Raw genomic sequence first — 15,947 nt, 5'->3', positions numbered from 1 at the left:
GGAAAGTGACATAATTGTTGTACCCATAACTATACATATTTTAAATAAATAGAAGATAGACTGAAAGGACTATTTCAAGAAAGATTGTGAGTTTTCATTTCTTAGTAAAAATGAATATTTATACATAATTGCTTTGCATATAAAGTATGCTTTTGTTTGAAGAAATAAAACTTCAGATATCAACATTATACAATCCATTATAAGAACCATAATTGATACATTTTAAAAGATGTACAATGAAAATCTTAAAACAGACTGAAATTAAAAAAAAAACAACAATTAAATAGATTAAAATTTCAACAGGTTTGTATTTGAATGTATACATTAAGTGTTGCTGCTAGGAAATGTAGTTATATATCAACTAAGCAATTAACCTTCACAGGCATCAAAATATTTTATAGATGTCAAATTTATAAAAATGATTAAATTGCAGCAGTAGCTTTATATTTAATCAAGTATTTTTGTCAGTGAATTGAAGAAATGACTGAGAACATATACAGTGCATATTATGTGGAAAAGTTAGATTTCTTGTGGTATTTTCCTTCATCATTTATGAGGGCACAGATTTTAAAACAGTACCATAGAGTTATGTGTATTTTCTCATAATTTCAATGAGAAGTTTGATGTGCCTGAGGAACTTTTGGGCATGTGGCCTACTATATACAAATCAGGAAATGTTTTTCTTGAATATATTGAAAATAGTTCTAAAACTACAATATAAGCAGATCACAATTAATACATATGTTTTTGTCAGACTGTTACAAAATACATATCCAACATTTCAAAGTTTTGTAGGGATACAGAATTTATATCTGTTCACTGGTAGATTGACTAGCAGTTATTTGCTTTGTGGTATAAGGTTTGAATAGAGCATGTTATGGACATGATAGCTGCCGCCATGAGTTGGAGATCTCTGAGTGACTTGAACAATAAACAGCTCAAAAATGAATGAAAAGGGTGAGCAGTATGGCGGTCAGGTTCCCTTTATAATGATCCTAGATATCTGAGTTATGGCATGGTGCTCACCCCAAATATAAAACCCACTGTTCTAAGAGTTGATCTGTGTCTAGAAAGAAAGCAACTCTATTCCTTTAAGATACTGACTATAACTAAAAAACCTCACTCCACGTTCCCTCACCATTTTCCTACCCACACCCCTGTTAAAATTAATCTGTGCTAAGTTCCATACTTGACTTTGAAATTCCAAATACAAGACCTGATATTAATACCCTGATACAGAAGAAATGGTGGCAGGTTTCCGGTTTGCAAGTTAAACCAGATTAAACTTATAAGTTTAAAAATAAAATTGTAATCATTAGTTATTGCTTTTTTAATTTGTAATTTTTCATTTTAATTTAAAATATGCCTAACATGATTTTTTACCATAATTCATATACTCACCCCATAATAATTAATAATTAAAGAAATTTTACTATATTTCTAGAAGTTTATTTTTCTTACAGCTAGCTTAATTAGGTCATTTAAGACATGTCTGTAGCTACTGTGGACATTTGAATTTGTGACATCTGGATTAGATTATATTTTAACCATTCCTCCCCTTGCCACTACTCTCTATCCTCCAAGAGAAGGAAAACTTTATAAAGGTTTATTGGCAGTCCAGAAGACTGAGAGTCACTGTGAGTCTTCTAGACTGTGACCACTTTGGGTTTATTTCTGTGTGTCCAGAGTTGTTATTGTTGTTTTTCAGTCGCTTAGTTGTGTCTGACTCTTTGTGATCCTGTGGACTATAGCACACCAAGCTTCTCCATCCTTCACTATCTTATGGAGTTTGCTCAAACTCATATCCATTGAGTCGGTGATGCCATCCAACCATCTCATCCTCTGTTGCCTCCTTCTCCTCCTAACCTCAATCTTTCCCAGCATCAGGGTCTTTTCCAGTGAGTTGGCTCTTCACATCAGGTGGCCAAAGTATTGGAGCTTCAGCTTCAGCATCAGTCCTTCCAATGAATATTCAAAGTTGATATCCTTTAGGATTGACTGCTTTGATCTCCTTGCTATCTAAGGGAATTTCAAGAGTCTTCTCCTGCATAACGGTTTGAAAGCATCAATTCTTCAGTGTTCAGCCTTCTTTATGGTTCATTTGTCACATCCATACATGACTACTGGAAAAACCATAGCTTTGACTAGATGGACCGTTGTTAGCAAAGTGATGCCTCTGCTTTTTAATATGCTGTCTAGGTTTGTCATAGATTTTCTTCCAAGGAGCAAGTGTCTTTTAATTTCATGGCTTCAGTCACCATCTATAGTAACTTTGGAGCCTTAAGAAAATAAGATGTGTCACTGTTTCCATTGTTACCCCATCTATTTGCCATAAATGATGGGACCAGATGCCATGATCTTAGTTTTTTAAATTTTGAGTTTGAAGTCAGCTTTTTCACTCTCCTCTTTCACTTACATTAAGAGGCTCTTTAGTTCCTCTTTGCTTTCTACCATTAGCATGGTGTCATCTGCATATCTGAGGTTATTGACATTTCTTCTGGAAATCTTGATTCCAGCTTGTGCTTCATCCACCTCGGCGTTTTGCATGATGTACTCTGCATATAAGTTAAATAAGCAGGGTGACAATATGCAGCCTAGATGTACTCCTTTCTTAACGTTGAACCAGTTCATTGTTCCATGTCTGGATCTAACTGTTGCTTCTTGACCTGCATACAGGTTTCTCAGGAGGCAGGTAAGGTTGTCTGGTATTCCCATCTCTTTAAGAATTTTGCACAGTTTGTTGTGATCCACACAGTCAAAGGCTTTAGTGAACTAAATGAAGCAGAAGTAGATATTTTTCTGGAATTCCCTTGCTTTTTCTGCAATCCAGTGGATGTTGGCAGTAGTGTCCAGAGCAAATTATTAATAATGATTCAACAAGTACTTAATACAAGCATGAATAAATGCAATTCATTTCAAGACAGACCACATATTAAAAAGTCTTTTGAGATGAGAGTTGTATTTCAATCTCATATGAGTTTACTATCAAAGATAATCATTTTCTTTTTCCTTCTGTTTTCCATGTTGACTTTTTTTTTTTTTTTTGCCTTAGATGCCTATACAACAGCTGAAGTTGTTTATTCTTGGACTCTTGGGAAGAACAAATCTGTGGAAGTGGCACAAGATGGCTCTCGACTGAATCAATATGACCTGCTGGGCCATGTTGTTGGGACAGAAATAATCCGGTCTAGTACAGGTATTTATTTATTTAACAAGTATTTTGTAACCTGTAGCATATATCCGTCACTGTTTTAAATGCTTATAATAACTTATGATAAGAAAACAGTCTTGGGATGTAAGTAGCATTAGGTTAAGGAAACTGAGGCATGCAGATATTTAGTAATTTGTTCTATGTCACAGTTATGTAATGTCAGAGCCAAGAGCTGAACTCAGGCAGATTGGCTTCCAAGACCATGCTTTTAACTGTGATGTCCTGCTGTCTCTTGGTGAGTTAGAAGATCAAGGTCTTTAAGGCTGTACTGTGATAGAAGAGAAAGCAAAGGGAAGCCACGATGTTGGGAGAGCTAAACTTTGATCCTAAAGGTTTCGTGAAAATATTGCTTAACTCCACAAATACAGAGGTGGCAAGAACACAGCCAGGAGGTCCAGGAATGAGCCATGGAATTATTTTCTTAAGCAAATCTGCCATTTCAGAAACAAGTGTGTCTAGCAAACGTTGCCAGGTCCTCTCGATGGCTCTTCCTAGAATATTGATAAATGGAACTTAGAGACTTGTTCTGTAGCCCTAAGTCATGTCTATTTAGAAACTTATCAGTTGTAGGAGCCTTAGGAAGGAGACACCCTGAATCCCAACTAACTTTAGGGTATTTGGAAAAATGGAGTATATCTTAGGAGCCCACATGTCTTAGAGTACTTTTTACATGAAAGGGTGGGAACTTTCAACACTTGTCTCCATGGAAGTTACAAACAAAGTAGGATACTCTTGTCCTTTTTTTCATTAGCTGGACACTGCTGTTCCATCTCCTTGTGGTGTTGCAGTATGTCTGTGTTCTGTTCTCCCTCCATCCTTGGACCAGGGGAGGGAACCTTAAAAAAGCAGTATTTGGAAAGAATTAAAGGACAACAGGGGGCTTCCCATGTGGCTCAGTGGGTAAAGAATCCTCCTACAATGCCGGAGACACTGGTTCAATTCCTGGGTCAGGAAGATCCCCTGGAGGAGGGCATATCAACCCACTCCAGTATTCTTGCTTGGAGAATGCTATGGAAAGAGGAACCTGGCAGGCTACAGTCCATAGGGTCGCAAAGAGGTTGGACGAAACTGAAGTGACTGAGCATGCACGCATGCAAAGGACAATAGGATTTAGAGATTCAGAATTTGGTGTGGGAAAATGCTGTTCTTGAGAATGGTAACACTGAGGTTCAAAAGACCAGAGGTTTGTGAGAACATGACCTTTTGGAGAAGGTCAGTTGTTCTGTGAATGTGGGAGGGAAGTCTCCACCTGGCTAGTTTAGCTCTCCCTAAGCAGAGGGAGGGAGGAGGACCTTCACTGCCTGCATGTGCAATGTGTACTTTCATTGTCCTACTGTGATGCTTTCATTTTTGGATGGAAGTTACCTCTTGCTCTGGGGTCCTCCTGCTGCTGCAACCAACCTCCTTTCTGACATCAGTTGCCCTACTCCTTCCCACCACAGCTTGTGGGCAAAGAGTACCCAGGCTCCTGATGAAGGCTCTGTGGCATCCCAGCACAGCAAGGCAAGCCCCTAAAGACCAAGGGCATCAGAGGAACCCCAGAGGTCCACCCAGCAGAATGGAGAGAGTTTCTGGGGCTACAGCATCTGTTCATTCTCCTGACTTCTCCACCCCTCCTTGGTACTGCTCACCTGATATCAACTTTTGAGACCCATCATTAGCAATTTCAGCAGTCCCATTTTATTTCGTTAAACCACTGTTGTTTAGCCTTTATCACACAGGCAGTGCCCATTCAGGATAGAAAAATTAGAAATATCAGAGAAGCAAAAAATGTAAATTAAAATATTCTTAAACTCCATCTAGAAAAAAAACTTTTTAGAGGAATTTAGTGCATTAATTGATTATTATACAGTTTGGTGTGTAACCATTAAGAAGGTTCTGTTTGCCTTTTTAATCATAAATATATTTTTATATTAATGGGACCATAATATTGATACTGTCTTACAAGCTGTTTTTTATGTAATTTTATACTGTAGGCTTGTTTTCTGTCACTAAGTATAGGATTCAAGTAAAATGTACACACAAGCTAGTAATATTTTTTTCAGATATAATTGACATATTAGTTTCAAATGTACAGCATAATGATTCAATATTTGTCTGTGCTGTGAAATGATCACCACAGGAAGTCTTGTTAATATCCATCACCATACATAGTTACAGAATTTTTTCTTATGCTGAGAACTTTTAAGATATACTCTCAATAACTTTCACATATGCAGTAGAGTATTTATAGTAGTATTAATTATAATCTCCATGATGTACATAACACCCTAAAGACTTATTTATTTTATAACTGGAAGCTTGTACCTTCTGATTCCCTTCACCCATTTCACCTAACACGTACCCTTGGATTCTGGCAACCACTAATCTAATCTTTGTATCTGTGAGCTTGATTTTTTTGTTTTGTTTTTTGGATTCCACATATAAGTGAGATACAATATTTGTCTTTCTCTGTCTGACTTGTTTCACTTAGCATAATGTACGCAAGGTCATTGCATGTTGTCTCAAATGGCAAAAATTTCCTTCTTTTTGTGGCTGAATAATATTCCATTGTATCTCTATATATCACATCTTCTTTATCCATTCATCCATGGATGGAAACTTAGGTTGTTTCCATGTCTCGGCTATTGTAACTAAAGCTGCAGTGAAGATGGAGAAGTATATATCTTTTTAAGTTAGTGTTCTTATTTTCTCCAGATCAATAAGTGAAATTGCTGGATCATATGGTAGTTCCATTTTCAATTTTTTGAGGAAACTCGATACTATTTTCCATAGTGGCTGCACCAATTTACATTCCCACCAAGAGTGCATGAGGGTTACCATTTCCACACATCCTCACCAACATTTGTATTTTGTTGTTAGCTGTAAGTAGTTAGTAATAATATTTTAATAATCACAATAGACATATATTATTACCTGTTTTAGTTACTCTAAAAAGAAAATTACAGTGCCATCCTCTGAGGCCATAGCCAGCATTCTTGACAATGACAAATGTTGCTATCAGTGGGAAATGTGGCATTTCATTATGAAATTCAATGATATCTTCACCTTAATAGCTTCATACTTGTAGATCATAATTCATTTAACAAATTATTTATAATTATTTTCTATTTTAATGCAATAAACAACACTGCAAAGACCTTCTTTTTCCACATACAATTTTCAGTTCAGTTCAGTTCAGTCACTCAGTCATGTCCGACTCTGTGACCCCATGAACTGCAGCATGCCAGGCCTTCCTGTCCATCACCAACTCCCGGAGTCCACCCAAACCCATGTCCATTGAGTCGGTGATGCCATCCAACCATCTCATCCTCTGTCATCCCGTTCTCTTCCTGCCCTCAATCTTTCCCAGCATCAGGGTCTTTTCAAATGAGTCAGCTCTTTGCATCAGGTGGCCAAAGTATTGGAGTTTCAGCTTCAGCATCAGTCCTTCCAATGAACACCCATGGCTGATTTCCTTTAGGATGGACTGTTTGGATCTCCTTGCAGTCCAAGGGACTCTCAAGAGTCTTCTCCAATACCACAGTTCAAAAGCATCAATTCTTCTGTGCTTAGCTTTCATTATAGTCCAACTCTCACATCCATACATGGCCACTGGAAAAACCATAGCCTTGACTAGATGGACATTTGTTGGCAAAGTAATGTCTCTGCTTTTCAATATGCTGTCTAGGTTGGTCATAACTTTTCTTCCAAGGAGTAAACGTCTTTTAATTTAAAGGCCGCAGTCACCATCTGTGGTGATTTTGGAGCCCCCCAAAAATAAAGTCTGACACTGTTTCCACTGTTTCCCCATCTATTTCCCGTGAAGTGATGGGACCAGATGCCATGATCTTTGTTTTCTGAATGTTGAGCTTTAAGCCAACTTTTTCACTCTCCTCTTTCACTTTCATCAAGAGGCTCTTTAGTTCTTCACTTTCTGCCATATGGGTGGTGTCATCTGCATATCTGAGGTTATTGATATTTCTCCTGGCAATCTTGATTCCAGCTTGTGCTTCTTCCATCCCAGTGTTTCTCATGATGTACTCTGCATAGAAGTTAAATAAGCAGGGTGACAATATACAGCCTTGATGTACTCCTTTTCCTATTTAGAACCAGTCTGTTGTTCCATGTCCAGTTCTAACTGTTGTTTCCTGACCTGCATACAGGTTTCTGAAGAAACAGGTCATCTATTTCTGCTTTACTGCCTTTGCCAAAGCCTTTGACTGTGTGGATCACAATAAACTGTGTAAAATTCTGAAAGAGATGAGAATACCAGACCACCTGACCTGCCATAGAATTTTGTTCCTATGTAATTACCTACCTAGGATCAAAACAAAATATTGAGATTGCTATTTCAGAAAGTAGACATATTAAAAAAATTTTAATACATATTGACAAATTGCCATTCTAAAAGATGAAACAATTCATGCTCTCATTATCAGTGTATGAGCCTGCCAGTTTCCCTTCACTCTTGGCAATGCAGATTTTATGGATTGAATTATGTGTCCCCAAAAGATATGACCCCCCAGCACCTTCTAATATGACCTTATTTGAAAATAAGGTTATTTCAGATACTATAGTCACAAATTAGTTTTGAAAACATGATATAGAGTACATCAGTGAAGAGGTGATTTAATATGTTAAAATTCATTTGTAAAATTCAATAATATGCAGGTGTAAGAAGGAATGAGGAAGTTCTATGGGAATATCTACAAGATATATCATTGAGCGAACAAAGCAAATACAAAACCATAAAAGACTGTAGGATATATATTAGTATGTGGGCTTCCCTGGTGGCTCAGAGGTTAAAGCGTCTGCCTCCAATGTGGGAGACCCGAGTTCGATCCCCTGGAGAAGGAAATGGTAACCCACTCCAGTATTCTTGCCTGGAGAATCCCATGGACAGAGAAGCCTGGGAGGCTACAGTCCATGGGGTTGCAAAGAGTTGGACATGACTGAGCAACTTCACTCTCACTTTACACTGGATTTTCATTGCTTTGCATGGGCTTTCTCTAGGTGTGGCGAGCAGGGGCTGCTCTTTGTTGTGTTATATGGGTTTCTCATCGTGGTGGCTTCTCTTGTTATCATCACAGTCTCTAGGTGTGCAGGCTTCAGTAGTTGCAGCACATGGGCTCAGTAGTTGCAGCACATGGGCTCAGTAGTTGTGGCTCAGGCTCTAGAGCACCGACTCAGTAGTGACACATGGCTTAGTTGCTCCATAGCATGTGGAATGTTCCTGGACCAGAGAGAAAAACCATGTCCCCTGATTTGGCAGGCGGATTCTTATCCACAGTGCCACCACAGAAGTCCAACATGCAGTAATTGTAAGTAGAGGACTGTTCTTTGTTCCAAATTCAAGCATGAATTAAATAAATAACTTAAATTTCTCAAAGTCTCTGGCCAGTTCTTCACACCGCTCCCTACTTCAGCCCTGATTCCATTTTCCCTTATTTGCAACTGTTACATTTATTTTCTAAGAGGAACATTTGAATGTATGATCTTAGTTTTGCATCTTTCCTAGAAATTTGAAGTTTGTTAGAAAAATTTTTCTTACTATTATTGTGTACATTATGTATTTAGACATGGAACATAGGTAAGTGAAGATAAATTAGAAAATAAGAGCAGTGCAGCAGGTGTTTTGACCAATTCATAGACACCATTTTGTGGTTGGGGCACCAAAATACCACAATTGCTTAGCCAGAGAGATAAAGCCCTGAGGTCACCATTTTGGCATAGGAGGCCACTGACACCAAAGGGCATGTCCAGTTTGTGGACAGGGGTGCCAAAACCCCACTACTGCATAGCTACAGAGGCAATCAACTGCTGAGGTCACCATTTTGTTGCAGTGTGGCAACAGACACCAGGGGGCGTGGCCTTATTTCCTGGCTGGTTGCTACTGAAAGAGGGATCTGCTGGAGTTTCCCTATTGGCAGTGAGCTTCACTGTTGGGTGGAGCCTCTGTGTGTACTAGTCTGTTTGCCAGAGCTAGGGACTAGCACTCAGAGGTTGGATTCTATCAGAGGCTGCTCTCAAAGGTTGGGTTCCCTTGCAGGTGAGATTAGACTGCTGACTGTACTTTTGACCAGGAGATGTTACTGGCAGGGGTCCTGGTACCACCTCCAAGGTTCGCGCACTGTTGGCTGTAAGTTATACTACATCCCGTGTGCAAGCTGACCTGAAATGATCTGGTCTTGCAGTTGCCAGAGCCTTCCCCATGACAGATGGCAGAAGTGGGCCTCTAGGGAAATGACCAGGAAAGATAGGTATCTGCCTTGGGTTCTCATTTCCCTACTGGAGAAACCATAGATTCAAAGGTACCCTCTTAGGTGCTGCAACTGAGCTAGCCTGGGGGAGGGAAGAAAGCAAAAACTGATACCACTTCTGTTATCTTTCTAATGTGGCTTTTCTTGCTTTTCATGCCAGGGGTTGGTGGGAGGGAGTGCTGCTTTAGTTTTATTTCTTGGATCTGGGATTTTCACAGATGTGTTCTTTTCCATGGTTAGCTGCTAAACCATATTTTTATGACAGGGTACTAAAGCCGGGACTGTCATATTCCACCACCTTACTGATCTTAAGTCACCGTCACCCTCTTTGTTTCTTTGGAAGAGAGACAATTTCTCTGGAAGAAATTGAAAGAGGGGATAGAAAATGAGAATATATTTTAAAAATATATTCAGTTATGTAAAATAATGGCTAATTTGGTAAGTTTTTGAAAAGCCCACTTGCTTTCATTTCAGCTCTACCCAATATAACTTATATAAAATCTATAATATGTATTATTAATAAATGTTAAGTATTTTACATGATCAGATGTAGGATTAACAGACAGGAAAGAATTTAGAGGTATGAGACTAACATGAAGAAGGAGGAAATTCCCCAAGCTAGTCTAAGTCCAACTGTTGTTAAAAATAAATCTTCAGTGCTTCCCCAGCTGAGAGAAAGAGTGAACAGAGAACAGGGAAAGAAAGCAATAGCAATGTATACAGATAGAAGAGATGGAGAGAATAAGGAGAGCGTGGGAGGGGGTAGGGAACAAAGAAATAAAAAGATTGAAAAAGAGGCAGAGAGAAAGAAAAGAAACTCCAATGTTATACTGAAGAAATTCTATAATTTTGTATGAAAATTCTTTGCTAAATTAAAAATAAGCATACTTATATTTTTCTGTTCACATAAACGAGCTAGAATGTGAATACACACACAGTATGGATTGTATATTGACCTTTGGCTGACCAGATGGTTCTTCCTAGGCTTAGGTACAAGGGAGTAGGTGAGGTAGGAAAGTGGGAAATTACCTCATTTGGGAGACATGCTGAAACTAAATAGGGGTGGAAAGACAGAGAGGTGAAAAATAAGAAGCCTAACAAGAAAGGTAGAAATAATCAGATTGCATAGACATTTGGAGACTCTTTGGAGAAATTTGGATTTTACTCTTTGAGAGATGGGAAACTTGGAGAGTCTTACGCAAAAGAGAGACTGAGTCTGACTTACGTTTTAATAGATTCATTTTGGCTGCAACTCTGAGAATACATTTAAGGGGACAAGTATATAAGCAAGGCAAGTTACAAAGCTGTTACAGACTCTAAGAAAGAGATGATGGTAGCTTAGTCCAGAATAGTAACAGCAGAAGTGGTGAGAAGTGGTCAAATTATAAATGTTAATATATTTTGAAGAAAGAACCATCAATGTATCTGAATCTGTGTCTACATTTGTGCATGCACACATAGAAACATGCAGGAAGAGGGAGCAATCAATGATGTTAAAGATTTTGAAGAATTTTGATCCGTGCTCCTAAGAGTTACCATTTATTGAGATAGGAAATCTGTTGGAGGAGATATTCTGGAGGGCATAGGAAATGGAGAAAATAAGAGTAAGGTTTGGACATGTTAGGTCAAGATACCTATTAGATCCCCCAATGGTGATGTCTAATGGGTAATGAAATATATAGGTGTAGAGCATTATCAGTTCAGTCGCTGAGTCATGTCTGACTCTTTGTGACCCCATGGACTGCAGCACACCGGGCTTCCCTGTCCATCACCAACTCCCGGAGCTCACTCAAACTCATGTCCATTGAGTCAATGATGCCATCCAACCATCTTATCCTCTGTCGTCCCCTTCTCCTGCCTTCAATTTTTCCCAGCATCAGGGTCATTTCCAGTGAGTCATTTCTTTGCATCAGGTAGCCAAAGTATTAGAGTTTCAGCTTCAGCATCCGTCCTTCCAGTGAACATTCAGGAATGATTTCCTTTTCCTTTAGGATGGACTGGTTGGATCTCCTTGCAGTCCAAGGGACTCTCAAGAGTTTTCTCCAATACCACAATTCAAAAGCATCAATTCTTCAGTGCTCAGTTTTCTTTATAGTCCAACTCTCACATCCATATAGCTTTGACTAGACAGACCTTTGTTGGCAAAGTAATGTCTTTGCTCTTTAATATGCTGTCTAGGTTGGTCATAACATTTCTTCCAAGGAGCAAGCCTCTTTTAATTTCATGGCTACAGTCACCATATGCAGTGATTTTGGAAACCCAAAAAATAAAGTCTGTCTTCCCTCTGTTCAAATTTGGGCTTCTTTTATACAGAAGATGGGAAGGGGCTCACTGTGGCACCAACCCATGGCTCAACAGGCCCACTAATGTTGGCTGGTTGACAGTTGCTCACTAACAGTGGCTTGCTTGGGGGAGGGACCCACTGCAGTGCTGACCAAGAGCTGAGTGGGGCTGCTGTAGCTTGCACCTGCCCAGCCCATTTTACATTTCCCCACTGTCAGTGTCCATTCCACAGTCTTGTAGGGAAAGGGGTGATGATATTTCTGGCTATCTCTCACTGAAAAGGGGAGACGCAGAAGTGATCGTGAAATGAAATTGATCAGCGTCAGGTTGAGAATATTTCTTAAAATTTTTGGTAAGCAATACAATTCTCTTTATCTACAACTATTTGAACCTTCTACAATGAGATTTTAATCTCAATACATAAACTTTCTGAAGAGCAACCTTAACCCTTCTAAGGGTTCACAAACCCATTGCTCTCTGGCTTCTCAGGGTTGAGTCATTTTCTAATGACAGTGAGGCTACTTTAAGCAGTGTGATATATCCCTGGCTTTACTTCAGCTAACTTGACAGATGAATGCATGGTGAATAATACCATGTATGGTCCTGTCCTCCCTGCAGTCAGCTGGTGCTGTGGCCACTGTTCTCTCCACATTTTAAGGAGGATTCCGTCTCCTGCTGGGAAAGGATGTAAGGCTCTTTCCATTGGATAGACAGACCTGCTGGAAGCAAACACATGAACAGTTACAACTGCGAGATCTTTCACAGCATTTATAGATTCTCACACCTGGGCAGACACCTGGTTGGCAAACTATAGAAGATTTCAAAATGGCTTAAATTAAGCCTGTTTCTGGAAGCCACTCTGATCGGTAGCATGGCAGCTGGCAAGGCCTTGTTGTTGTTCAGTTGCTCACCTGTGTCCCACTGTTTGCTACCTCATGGACTGCAACTCAGCAGGCTTTCCTGCCCTCCCGAGTTTGCTCAAACTCATGTCCTTTGAGTCAATGATGCCATCCAACCATCTCATCCTTTCTCTCTTCCTTCTCCTCCTGCCCTCAATCTTGCCCAGCTTCAGGGTCTTTTCCAAAAATTCAGCTCTTTGCATCAGGTGGCAGAAGTACGGAGCTTCAGCTTCAGCATCAGTCCTTCCAATGAAGTCAGGGTTGATTTCCTTCAGGGTTGATTGGTTTGCTCTCCTTGCTGTCCAAGGGACTCTCAAAAGTCTTCTCCAACACCACAGTTCAAAAGCATCAGTTCTTTGGCACTCAGCCTTCTTTATTGGTCCAACTCTCAGAGCTGTACATGACTACTGGAAAAAGCATAGCTTTGACTCTATGGATCTTTGTCAGTAAAATGATTTCTCTGCTTTTTAATACGTTGTCAAGGTTTGTCGTAGCTTTTCTTCCAAGGAGCAAGCGTCTTAATTTCATTGCTGCAGTTCACTGTCTGCAGTGGTTTTGGAGCCCAAGAAAAGAAAATCTGCTACTGTTTCCACTTTTTCCCCATCTATTTGCCACGAAGTGATGGGATTGAATGTCATGGTCTTTGTTTTGGGGATGTTGAGTTTTAAGCCAACTTTTTCACTCTCCTCTTTCACTTTCATCAAGAGGCTCTTTAGTTCTTCTTTGCTTTCTGCCATAAGAGTGCTGTCATCTGCATATCTGAGGTTATTGATGTTTCTCCCGGCAGTCCTGATTCCAGCTTGTGCTTCGTCCAGCCAGCATTTCACATAATGTACTCTGCATATAAGTTAAATAAGCAGGGGGACAATATACAGCTTTGTCATACTCCTTTCCCAATTTTGAACCAGTCTGTTGTTCCATCTCCGGTCCTAACTGTTACTTCCTGACCTGTATACAGGTTTCTCAGGAGGCAGGTAAGGTGGTCTGTAATTCCCATCTCTTAATTTTCCAGTTTGTTGTATTCCACATAGTCCAGCATAGTCAATGAAGCAGAAGTAAATGTTTTCCTGGAATTCTTTTCCTTTTTGTATGATCCAGGGGATGTTGGCAAATTGATCTCTGGTTCCTCTGTCTTTTCTAAGTCCAGCTTATACATCTCAGTTTTGAACTGAGAACTGTTGAAGTCTAGTTTGAAGGATTTTGAGCATTACTGTGCTAGCGTGTTCTGCTGCTGCTGCTAAGTTGCTTCAGTCGTGTCTGACTGTGTGTGACCCCATAGATGGCAGCCCACTAGGCTCTTCTGTCCCTGGGATTCTCCAGGCAAGAATACTGGAGTGGGTTGCCATTTCCTTCTCTAAGCTAGTATGTGAGATGACTGCAATTGTATGGTAGTTTGAACATTCATTGGCATTGCCTTTCATTGGGATTGGAATGAAAACTGACCTTTTCTGGTCCTGTGGCCCCTGATGAGTTTTCCAAATTTGTTGACATATTGAGTGTGTCACTTTAACAGCATCATCTTTTAGGATTTTGAATAGCTCAGGTGGAATTCTATCACCTGCACTAGCTTTGCTCATAGTAATTCTTCCTAATACTCATAATAATGCTTCCTAAGGCCCACGTGAGTTCACACTACAGGATATCTGGCTCTAGGTGAGTGACCACACCATCATAGTTATCTGGGTCATTAAGATCTTTTTTGTACAGTTCTTATGTTTATTCTTGCCACCTCTTCTTAATCTCTTCTGCTTCTATAGATCCTTACCATTTCTATCCATTATTGTGCCCATCTTTGCATGAAATGTTCCCTTGGTATCTCTAATTTTCTAGAAGAGCTCTCTAGTCTTTCCCATTCTATTGTTTTCCTCTATTTCTTTGCATTATTCACTTAAGAAGTCTTTCTTATTTCTTGTTGCTATTCTCTGGAACTCTGCATTCAGTTGGTTGTATCTTTCCCTTTCTCCTTTGCCTCTTGCTTCTCCTCTTTTCTAAGCTATTTGTAAGGCCTCCTGAGATAACCATTTTGCCTTGAAATTCTTTTTTCGGGGGATGGTGTTGGTCACCTCCTCCTGTACAGGTGAATTGATGTCTTGACATATTTTAGCAATGCTCCTTCTAGATGTATGAATCAGTTTCTCAGTTTCTCATGTTATTTCTGATCCCCAGGATGAATGTAACTTCCAGTCAATTCAGTGTTTTAGACACTTGTTGGGTTATGCTAGAGACAGAAGCAGGCTTGTTATCACTTTGGAGGATATTAAGTGGTCCAAAGCAGGGAATAATTTCCTTAAGGAGGACTTTAACTACTTCAGAGGCCTTTTCTGTCTGGGTGCAATAGGCTTCCACCCATCCTTAAATGGTGTCCACACATACCAGCAGGTTCTGAAGTTTCCTACAATTTGAGGCATTTGAATAAAGTCTATTTGCTAGACCTCAGTGGGGCAAGTTTCTTTGTTCTGGGTCCCCATCTGAGGCTGTCTGAAAGAGGTTTTGGGGTTAATTTTAGCACAAATCATACAACTCTGAGTGACTTTCTAGATGGTCCTTTGTAGGTGAGGTTGCATTATATGTTTCCAAATCCACTGTAACTTGGCATCTGTCCCATAATGGGTGCTGTCATGGATGTGCTGCTGTAGCACAGTGTCCAGGAGAGCCACAATTCCTTGTGCATTACATTTCCAATCAGGTGAGTTATGGTCAAGAGTGAAACCCACTCATTGGCCCTCTCCTCATCCTTTTCTGAATATGCTGGCTGGTATTTTGACAAGTCAGTCTGTGGAAGGGGTGACCTTATCATGGCTTGCTTTCTTTGCAGCTTGGTCAGCTAACCAATTCCCCTTTATTGTATGAGTCTCACCCTTATGGTGGCCTGGACAGTGCTTTATGGCCACTTGTAAAGACTTATCCACTGCTTCTAATAGTAACAGAATTTCAGGAGCATGTTTTAGGTCTTTATTGTTCGAAGTGAGGAGCCCCTTTTATTTCCAGATTGCCCCTGTAGCATGCACTACAGAAGATGCATAGCAAGAATCTATGTATATATTTACTTGCTTCTCTTTAGTGAGGAGCAGGGCCCTGTTAGGGTCTTGATTTCTGCCTTCTGAGCTGTGCTCCCTGGGGGCAGGGCTTCTGTTTCCATAGTCTCTGTGAGGGTTACCACTGCATACCCAGTGCATCACCTACCTTTGTCCACAAAGCTGCTTGTGTTGGTGAACAGTTCCACATCCAGCTTAGCCAAGGGTTGGACCATTAAGTCCAGTCTGCTGGAGTACACTAGCTCGATGGTGTGTAGGCAGTCATGCTTGGGGATTG

General features: G+C 40.0%; 1 protein-coding gene across 1 annotated transcript in view; it reads left to right on the top strand.

The window, feature by feature from the left end:
- Positions 1–15,947, top strand: part of GABRA3 (gamma-aminobutyric acid type A receptor subunit alpha3) — a 142,178-nt gene that overhangs the window by 100,276 nt on the left and 25,955 nt on the right. Inside the window, exon 6 of the mRNA XM_068962291.1 lies at positions 3,053–3,196. Coding sequence (XP_068818392.1) covers positions 3,053–3,196 — 144 coding nt within the window. The remainder of the gene's footprint in view (positions 1–3,052; positions 3,197–15,947) is intronic.

The sequence above is a fragment of the Capricornis sumatraensis genome, chromosome X (genome assembly GCF_032405125.1).
Source record: "Capricornis sumatraensis isolate serow.1 chromosome X, serow.2, whole genome shotgun sequence".
Taxonomy (NCBI): domain Eukaryota; kingdom Metazoa; phylum Chordata; class Mammalia; order Artiodactyla; family Bovidae; genus Capricornis; species Capricornis sumatraensis.
This window is presented reverse-complemented; position numbering and strand designations above follow the sequence as displayed.